The sequence below is a fragment of the Cryptomeria japonica genome, chromosome 10 (genome assembly GCF_030272615.1).
Source record: "Cryptomeria japonica chromosome 10, Sugi_1.0, whole genome shotgun sequence".
Lineage (NCBI taxonomy): Eukaryota > Viridiplantae > Streptophyta > Pinopsida > Cupressales > Cupressaceae > Cryptomeria > Cryptomeria japonica.
The window spans coordinates 115,055,729-115,066,624 of NC_081414.1; the positions used below are offsets into that span (position 1 = coordinate 115,055,729).

At 35.8% G+C, this 10,896-nt stretch overlaps 1 protein-coding gene across 1 annotated transcript; it reads left to right on the forward strand.

The window, feature by feature from the left end:
• Window positions 1–772: 772 nt before the first annotated feature.
• LOC131072596 (UDP-glycosyltransferase 85A2) lies at window positions 773–2,880 on the forward strand. The gene is made up of 2 exons (XM_058008795.2): window positions 773–1,421; window positions 1,747–2,880. Exons 1-2 carry the CDS (start codon window positions 920–922, stop codon window positions 2,670–2,672), a joined length of 1,428 nt encoding a protein of 475 aa, XP_057864778.1. The 5' UTR covers window positions 773–919; the 3' UTR covers window positions 2,673–2,880.
• The last annotated feature ends 8,016 nt before the right edge of the window (window positions 2,881–10,896 follow it).

Here is a 10,896-nt window from a genome sequence, read left to right on the forward strand (position 1 = left end):
CATACATACATGTATACATACATACATACATATTCATACACACATAAGATATATAAAAATAAAATTATAATATATTGCAAAATAGTTAAAAAATATGTATATATATAACATTTGTATTCCATCATATTTTCAATTCTACATACAAATCTATTTTAGTCTAGAAGGGAAATATATATATACATATTATAGAAAAATTATATTTATAAAATGAACTATCTAGATATATATTATATGAATGATATATACATAGATGTATTTACTTTGAGACTATTAAATATTTTATGAAAATCTTAATCATTGCATGTGCAACAACAATAAAGAAGTGTTTAATTCTTACAAAGTATTTTGACTTCTAAGAATACAACAAAATAAATGGGCAATTAATACAAAAAACTTCAAATTTAAAAAATATCAAATTTAAAATAAATACCAAACATAAAAAATAGTAAATTAATTATAGTATATTTTACATAACTACTACATCACCTAACATACATAAGTAATAAATATAATTGATACATTTGTTTTGATGAATTTTCATGTAAACTTTTCATAATATTATTCAAAAACAATCTGTTTTAGACTCTATCAAAATTTTAATAATAATTTGTCAGTATTGACATAATGTGATGTTTAAGTTGTGGTGCTGTTGTTCTTGTCCTCAAGAAATGTTGTTGTTGAAGATAAGATCCTCATTTGTGACTTGAAACAAATGTAGCTACTCTTCAAAAAGAAGTGTAGCTACACTTCACTCAGATTACTTAAATCACACACTAAACTTTGACTCTTAGACTTCAAGTTTTAAACACTCATAATTGACGGAGTCTGTGAGTGTGTGAGATTTAAGACTTTTCATTACTTTTGAGTTTAGATTTGTAGACGGGGATCTTGGTAGCCATCTCTGTTTGCAAAGGGAAAAATGAATGAAGGGGCGCAGCCTCATGCGCTTCTAATCCCTGTGCCTGTACAGGGCCACATTAATTCTATGATGCAACTCGCCTGGAAACTCACCTCCCATGGATTTCTCATCACATTCCTTAACACCCACGATACCCTACACCGTATATTGGAAGCCAATAGGAAAACCTCTCTGCCCAAAAACTGGGATTTGATCCGAATGATCTCTGTTCCAATGGAGGCGCAGCCAGAAGATGGTCGGGACGACGCTACAAAATTTTCAGAGTCGCTAGAAAAGGAGCTGGGTCCTCCTGTTATTCTCAGTCTCATCCAGAAGATCAACAATGAAGAAGAGCGCAAAATCACTTGCATAATAGCAGATTTCTGGATGTGCTCTGGCTTACAGGCGGTTGCCAATTTCCATGTTATTTCTCTCGCTGTTTTGCATACTCAACTTCTTTCCGTTTGCGCCATCAGCTACTTCAGTCCCAGCCTCATCTCCCGGGGGATCCTTCCTAACAATGGTAAGATATTACAACCTGATTTTTCCTACATTATGGGTGGGATAGAATCCTTCAAAAAACAAACTGGTAAAATTCAGAGGCAGAGTTTCCTACTGCACAAATTTTTGGGGGTTTTTTTTCACAAACCCTTTGCTGTGTTCACATCTAAATTAGAGTCATCACTCATTTAACTTCTGGTTACTCTAATATTTCCTGCTACAAATTTGGGCTATTGCTATATGACGTTCTAGAAGGATTTGATTGGACATAAATTTGGGATTGTGATTTCTCATGATTTTGAACAACCCATTTAATAGTCATTGGATTTGGATTGTTTTTGTTAAAGGTATTGTGGAGGAGGATAAAATGGTAAAATGTCTTTCCTCAGTACCACCAATGCGTTCTGGCGAACTTCCATGGATGCATCGGGGTGAGTACTTATTTCTTAAGGGGAATCGCATCGCTCAAGAACTGAAGGAGATAAAATGGGTCCTTTTCAACTCCTTTCACGACCTAGAAGCTCCAGCAGTGGAAGAACTATCCAAAGAAGTGGGAGTTTATACAATAGGTCCATTAATTCCTCCTGAGTTTCTACATGGCGATTCAAGCGATACGACCAAGATCCTTCCAAGCTTGTGGACAGACGAATTGGAATGTTTAAAATGGTTGGATAAACAAGTTGCCCAATCTGTGATCTACTTATCTTTCGGAAGTTTTACAGTTCTTGAGGAAAAGCAAGTGGAAGAGGTTGCTCTGGGTTTAGAGGTAATAAAAAGACCATTTCTGTGGGTTTTGCGCTCAGATGGAGTGAAAGGTGACAGGGCCATTTTGATTTCGAGGTTATTGGAGAGCACAGGAGATCAGGGGTGTATTGTGGGTTGGGCCCCACAGTTGCAGGTATTATGTCACCCTTCATTAGCATGCTTCGTCACACATTGTGGATGGAACTCGGTGCAGGAGAGTATGAGCATGGGAGTACCCATGCTCTGCTGGCCTTATTTCTCTGATCAGTTTCTTAACCGCAACTACGTCGTGGATGTCTGGAAAGTTGGGCTGCTTTTAAATCCCAATAAAGATGGACACATAGAGAAAGAGGAATGCAGAAAAGCTGTAGAGGAATTGCTGGTGAGCGAAAAAGGGATGGAAATCAGAGAGAAAGTGAACAAGTGGAAGACGATTGCAAGGAATGCGGAGAAGGAAGGAGGATCTTCTTCAAAAAGCTTTAATCTGTTTGTCAATGCCATCAAGCAGATTCCTGTGACAAAAATTTAGGGCTAATATTTTTAATTGGTGTATTGAAATGAAGCTACAGATGGATTGATAGAAGTGCACTTCAGGTTCAAATCTTAATCTAGATAATTATAGGCAGGGTATGGTGTGGAATGGACACCTTACGTTGATTTATTTGTTTTATTTTTTCTGTTATTGTTCCACTAATTAAATTTTAGTGGTGAGCTATATAGAGTATTGAAATTAAAGATCCTCCGTCGCAATGATGTTTAGTTTTAAATAGATAAGACAGCTGAATATTAATCATTTATCAAAAAGAACTACCCATATTTGCATACCTTTGGATACATATGATTCCAGAGGTGGAACATAGATTCCTGCAAATGACTCTCCAGCAATACACAATTGAAAATCTAGGGGTTTTTAAACATTTGCCTGTCTTATATAATCATATATTCATACATCTTCGTTACTGAATTTCTTGTGCTTTTTGTAAATGAATTTTATTAGCGAACTAATTCACCTTTACCTCTAGTTGTTGATAAATAACAATCGAATACCTCTTTCCATATCTATTAATCAGTAAATACCATTGATCAGCAAATCCTAACAAAATGATTTTCAAGAAACGATTTGGGATCTTTAAAGGGCAAAGTTGAAAGTATGTTTTAAGTTCTAACAGTTTAAAATACTTTTCGTTTAGAAAATTTGCAGAGATTATTGATAGAATACAAAACGAAAATGCATAACTCGTATAAGATATGGATCCAAAAAAATAAGATAACTTGGTTGCTTGGATCATATGGCCATGAAGGGTTTCAAGTTTGCAGAAAGCCAATCTCTGTCACAGATTAAAAGACTAAGAGTGGGTGCAAGTCCATGATGAATTTATTGCAAAATTGTTAACCTTAGAAATTGAAATCTTAGCCTAAGGGTGCAGAATTTTATTTGGTCATACCCTAAAACCCAGCTCAAATACTATTTACGAAAATAGTGTCTGAAAAATCAAATTTAAATAAGCAGGAATCAAACCATGCTCACAAATGAATCCATCAGAACTTGAGCAACCTGGACCACCATTTAAGAGGAGAAAAACAGGATCTTTGGCTGGATTTCCTTGTGATGTAACAAAGTAGTAGTATAAATACCTTCCATGCAAAACAGGATCTTTGGCCGTGTGGCCGACGTGCAGTTTCAAATTTTAAATGCAACCCTTCAAACACATGAAAAGCCAGAAAATTGTGATTCCCATACGCATATAGTGGGCGAATATTTTGAAAATTTAACTAGTCATAGATTTGAGTGTTAGTTTATATAGTTGAAATACTGTGGGAGACATCCTCGTGAAGGGAAGGTCATTGGAAGGAACAAAGAAAAATGGCAGAGCTTTCCTTGGCATTTGTATGCCAAGATGCCTTTTTTTTTAACGTTTGGTGAGTTTTGATACTTGCAGCATAAAGAAAGGAACAAACACCAATCTCAATCAGAGGGATTTCTCTATTCGTTTATAAAGTTGGTAATTGACATGCACTAATTTTGATGCCTTTAAATCAGAGTTCTTATCTTGCTTCAAGATATATGGTGTGCTCGAGATGAATTTATCAGCGTTTCTTTTCTATGTACAGGATAGACGATAGAGAATGATGCCGAATTAATACCATACGGCTTCTTTTGTGTTAATACGTAAACCATAGTACAATAATTTTCTCGCATTTAGTGGCGGTTGCATCAAAGCGGCTTCATTTGTGTTGAAATTGTATTGTAAAACTAAGTGATATTTTTAATGGTCAATGAAAATTAGATGTTGGAATTTGTTAAAAAAAAATTGTATGATTTTAGTAGATTAGTAAAAAAATCTACTTCTAAAAGCGTATCAATCAAATTATCAAAACATTAGTAATTGCATTTTGGTGTATAATGGGTACATTGATGAGGTGTGCAAGGTCAATTAGGAGAAAAATTGATCTATTTTTTGTAAACATTTGTGGCGTACATGGGGTTAATTGGTAGGATATTTAGCAAATGGTTATTTGTGATATAATGGTCACAATGAGGAAGTGATTCCTTCAAATGAACTATGTTTTCAATAGGGATAGAGGTAGATAGAGGTTGGAAGTGTGTGTGAGAGAGGTGAGGAGTTAGAGATAGAGATGGAAGATAGAGGTTGGATGTGTGTGTGAGAGAGGTGAGGAGTTAGAGATAGAGATGGAAGATAGAAATGGGGATGGAGATGGAGGTGTGTGTGTGTGTGTGTGTGTGTGTGTGTGTGTGTGTGTGAGAGAGAGAGAGAGAGAGAGAGAGAGAGAGAGATAAATATGGAGATCGGAAGTGTTATATAGAGAGAGGTAGAGAGAGGAAGAGACATAGGGGTAGAGATATGGAATAAGAAATGTGAGAGATAGAGATATAGAGGCAAAGAGATATAGATATAGAGAGGTAGAGAGATAGATCGATAAAGAGAGATGTCTAGAGATAGAGGGGGAGAGAGGAAGATAGTCTAGGTGGAGATGAAGATAGAGGGATAGAGGGAGAGGGAGAGAAAGATAGATAGAGAAAGTGGAAGAGATAAATATAAAGAGAGATTGGGAGATAGATAGAGAGAGATATAGAGGAAGAGATACAAAGATATAGAGGAGGAGAGAGAAGGAGAGCTAGAGATATAATAATGTGGGATAGTGTAGTAAAGAGAATATATAGAGAGAGAAACAAATAAAGACAGAGAAGTAGAAATAGACAAATAGATATGGAGAGAGGGAGAGGGATGGATAGAGACATAGAGATAGATAGAGAGAGGGATAGAGGAAGAGAGATAAATAGATAAATAAAGAGACAAACAAACAAAGATAAGTAGTGATAGATGAATAGATATGGAGAGAGAGAGAGAGAGAGAGAGAGAGAGAGGGAGAGAGAGAGAGAGAGAGAGAGAGAGAGAGAGAGAGAGAGAGAGAGAGATATGGAGATATATAGGAAGAGAAAGAGAGTGACAATGAGATATATGGGAAAATAAAGGGAGAAAGAGGTAGAGTTAGAGACATAGATATGATGGATAAAGAGAGAGCAGGGATAGATATGAAGAGATAGAGAGAGTGGGTGGAGAGGGAGAGGAAGGGAAATATGGGGACATATGGAGAGTGAGGATAGCAAGGGAGAGAGATAGGTAGAGGGGAAGAGAGAAGAGAGTGAGAGAGGGAGATAAATAGGTATGAGTGTGTGTGTGTGTGTGTGTGTGTGTGTGTGTGTGTGAGAGAGAGAGAGAGAGAGAGAGAGAGAGAGAGAGGGAGAGAGAGGGGGGAGGGGAGGAATAGAGACTAATATAAATAGGGAGAGAGGTAGAGAGATAGGGAGATAAAGATATAGAAAGATATGGATAGAAATATAGAGAGAGAGATAGAGAGAAAAAGAGGAATATGGATAGAGATATAGATAGATAAAGAGGGGAAAAGATAGAGAGACAAAGATATGGAGGGATAAGTAAGGAGTGTCTTTGTGTGTATGAGTGAGAGAGAGATATAAAGGGAGATAGATGCATACATAAATAGATAGAGAGATAGGGAGAGGGGAAGAAAAAGAGAGAGGGGAGAGAAAAACTAGAGATATAGAAGAGGGAGTGATAAGGGAGAGATAGGGATAGAAATCAAGAGAGATAGGAATAGAAAGGAGAGATAGAGAGATAAATGCAACTTGGCAAAGATAGAGGGGTGAGAGAGGGAGAGATATAAATACATAGCGAGGGAGAGATGGAAGGAGATAGGAAGAGGGGTATGGAGAAATATAGATAAGGAGGAGACAACAAGAGAGGGGGACCTGTAGAGATAGAAAGATAAAGATATAAGAAATGATATATACAGAGGGGTAGGAAGGCATATTGTAGACACCTAAAACTTGCACAACTAATTAAATGAATTTATATTTGTTTAATTACCGTAATCCACCTATTGACTAAACTAAGGTTTAATCAATATCCCTTTTCTTCTAATCAAACATTAATCAAATTAAAGATTTAATTAATTCCCCCTTTCTTCTATCTAAGCCATTTTAATTAAATTCAACATTTAATTAAATATCCCCTTTTAGCCATTTTAATTAAATTCAAAATTTAATTAAATATCCTCTTCTAGACATTTTAATTAAATACAATAGCTAATTAAATATCCCCTTTCTGGCCATTTTAATCAAATTCAACATTTAATTAAAACCCCCTTTCCATTTTAATTAAATTCAACATTTAATTAAAATCCCCTTTCCCATTTAATTAAAAATCCCTATTTCCCTCACCCCACTTGCATTTTACAACATATGCAAGTTGCATCTCCTTTTGGCTAAAATAAATCTTTTATTTTATCTAAAAAATCCTATTTTCCTCCACCCACTTGCATTTTCCTACAAATGCAAGTTGCACCACAATTTTAAATAAATAAATAATTTATTTGAAATCCTATTTATCCTCACCCACTTGAAACCTTTAATGGCTTCCCTTAAATTCTTCAAGCCTTTAATGGCTTTCTTCTAGAGTCTTCTCAAACCTTTAATGGTTTCCCTTAAAATCTTCTTAAGCCTTTAATTGTTTCCCTCAAAGTCTTCAAGCATTTAATGCTTTATCCCCCTTTTTCTCATTTAAATAAATTAAGATTTATTTAAATAAAATCCAAAATTCAAATTCACATTCACATTTAAATAAATTAATATTTATTTAAATATCTATCCAAATGCAAGTTGCATTCATTTTAGTTGAAATAAATCTTTTTATTTTAATTAAAAATTCCTATTTCTCCCACTTGCATTCTCCTGCATTTTCCATTAACCTCCTAAGCATTCTTATATAACCTCTCAAAACCCCCTTAATTAGTCTAATTCTTCTATCATGGTCACATCCCTAAATTTTGGGGAAGTCACTTTTAATTTTGGAATAAATTCTTCTAAATTCATTTAAAGTTTTATCTTTTCAACAAGCTAACTTTGTTGAGTTCCCTAAATTTGTAGGACTCTCACAAAAGTCTTGAAGGTTATCTAACTTCCAACAAGATAATCGCCAAGGTCTCCAAAGAGCTTTTAATGCTCTTACAAAACTTCACATTTTCAACACATTGAGCTTTGCACAAGATTTTGTCTATTGGAAAATATCTTTATTCACTGGATAAAAGCTTTATTCTATGAATTTGCCTACATGGGATTAACCATTAAGTCTTCTAAATAATTTAATGCCTCCTCCCTCTCCTCTCAAGCAATCTAATGGTGACACTTGTCAACATGGGATTTGGTTGAAAATTTCGCTTGGATTGATAACTCTCAATCTTGACCCACCTTAAGCCAATTCAATCTTGGCCATCCAATTCTCCAATTCTTCTATAAATAGAGCCCATTTCTCTTCCAATTCAATCTCAATCTTGTGCATCTAAATTATAGTCATTTTGCAGGTTAAGGAACTCATCTTGTCATCTTCAAGCATTCAAGCCATCTTCAAGAATCCAAGCCATTTAGCATTAGCATTAGCATTTTACCTTCATTTTAGCATATCAGCTAGTTAATTGCATATCATCTCATAGTATTTTATACTCATCTAGTTTAATTAACTCATCTAACATCATCTAAATCTTAAATTTGGAATAAATTTAACATCTTAATCATCTAGTCTTGCATCTTGCATCCTATCTTCATCCATCATATCATCTTAGCTAAGATCTTAATTGCATCCATTTTGATCTTAGCCCATCACTAAAATATCGTTCTATAGGTTGTCATCTAAGAGATCAAGTGCTTTTCCAAGTGAGGGCCACCTTGACTCTTGAAGATCTTTATAGATAGAGAACAATGAGGCGATTTTAGGAGTTTTAAATCCACCAACCTGTTTATGATTTCTAACTCTAATGCAATGCTTCATTGGTGTGTTTGAAGTGTTTTTCTTCTTAGAGGTTGAAGACCATATTTTTGGCATACACATATATATAAAGAGAAAGAGATATAGAGAGACATATGGAAAGGATAAGAGAGAGATAGAGATAGTGAGATATAGATAGAGAGGGAGAGGGAAAGAGGAGAAGTTAGCGATATAGGGTGTACTTGACTAAGAGATTCAGATACATATAGAGACAAGGAGGGAGAAATAAAGTATGTGCGAGTTAGAGAGATATAGAGACAAAGATAGGGAGGAAGAAATTGTAAGATCCACCCCTTGACCACCACAATTTTTTTTTTCCCAATACAATTAACATTGATTAACAACTTCATCGACCAAGCTACCTCCATCTCAATCAGAATTGTTGGTATCTAGACTCCTTCAATATTCATGGTGGCAACCACTCAATGTGATACAATATATTTATATACTTATGACTAGAGTATTAGCCTTCCATGATTAGTGTCATCCCTACATCGAAACCTAAGCCTCGAGGCTTCATTCCTAATGACCTAGCGTACTTATCCTCTTGTAGAAAGTCAAAGGCTCTCAGTTCACATCTAGGAGACTACTCTCTCCTCTTGATGACATCTTGATCTGTCTCTAATCCTATCAATTAATTAAGAAAACCTATTAACTTAGCCTCATTGCAAGAAGAGCTACATGTTTCGATCAAGTGTTGGTTCCATATTCAAGAGAATACGAACATTAGTGTTTGATGCAGACATATACACAAGGCCCGTAACACAACTCCTACACTCAAAGACTATCTCAATCATGTATACATGAGGATATATCTCATACACATCACAAGTACCCAAGATGGCCATAGTTCTAGCATACATCACATACATGGTGAGTGGCTTATACATTCATCACATTATAGTAGTGATTGGCTCATATAGGCATTACAACAATCGTGGTGAATATCTCATTTACATACACCACAAGCTAATAGAGATTGACTCATCCTCAATGGTTAACTATCTCCTATCCATAGTTCATCCTAGATAGAGATGGAATATCAATGCACTGCGCACTACACCATGGGTCCCATTCTTCTCCCTCATCATTTTCACCAACAGATTTGGGTAGAGGATTCAGTGCATCCCATACTACACCATGGGTCCATCCTCAACCCAACACAGTCAAGTATACCATCAAACAACTGGCAAGAGGATTCATTGCATCCCATACTACATCACGGGTCTGTCCTCACTCCCAAGGATTTCTACAAGCAGTAAACCAACCTAGCCCACTGGATTCCAACTTCAATCGCCTATAGGGAATGCATGACAAGTGATGCATCCTTAGTTTTTGACAATCTGGCATTATCCCAAAAAATATTTCTTTCTATTTATTTTCTGTTTTTGTAGTTTTAGCATTTCATTTTTCATTTTCTTGCATTGGCTCACTAGATCTTGTTGAATTGGATTTTTCGTGAGGACATGATCATATGAACCTTATTCCTAAACTACGGAGCATTTGGATCATTTTTGACAAGTTATCGATTCCGGTTTTTGAGACAGTTTTCTGGCACCAAAACCATTTGGACCTATTTACATTAGTGAATCTACCGGATCCCTCCCGTAGCTTGTGAAGTCTTGTGCATTGATTTAGATGTTCTTTGGTGCATGGCTGACCTTTCCTTTGATCTGCACTTCATCCTTTGGATTTTCCAAAGGAATCTCTTTGGCGTAGGATGACCTATTGGTTTTACACATTTGGTCTTGTTCTTCAGCATTTGATCTATTTTGGGTTGATCGAATCCCCTTGGATTGTATAAATCATTGTAATTGAGCATTATAAGTCAAGTAAGAAAGTAAGAAGAAACTGTTGGCATTGTGTTGTCATTGATGTCAACCAGTATAGGATGGCAACCAGTATGGGAGATGTATGTGCAACACTGTCATTGATGCATATCAAATATGATGTCTTTGATGTCACCTAGCTTAGTCGGTCACCGATAAGGAAGAGTATGTCATCCAACACAATGGCCATTGGATCCATTGGTACATAGGTTAATGTTGACTTGTGTTGAAGACATAAGGACTGTAGGCCAATAAGTGACATGTTGGTAGTGCATTGTTGCCAACCAACAAGAGAGAAAGATGTTGGTCTATTGATTGTGATGAAGAGGTGGAATGTTTCAAAAATCACATCAACACCGATATGCTATGTAGATGTGAAATAGTAGGACTCCCACCGGATAAAGATGGTGTCACCATATGAAGAGATGACTAATAGTGAATGTGCCCAACTAGATCATATGTGTCTGTTTAAAGATATGCATGCTCAAATAGGGAAACTATAATGGTGCAATGCCGGATGCAGATGACAAGGATCCACTCCCATTGGTAAGTGGAGCTTATC

Bases quoted from the DNA above. Each gene is read 5' to 3' on its own strand.
- LOC131072596 (XM_058008795.2), top strand. From the start codon at position 920: ATGAATGAAGGGGCGCAGCCTCATGCGCTTCTAATCCCTGTGCCTGTA. The intron at 1,422-1,746 runs GTAAGATATTAC...TTTTTGTTAAAG, and splicing joins GGGGATCCTTCCTAACAATG to GTATTGTGGAGGAGGATAAA.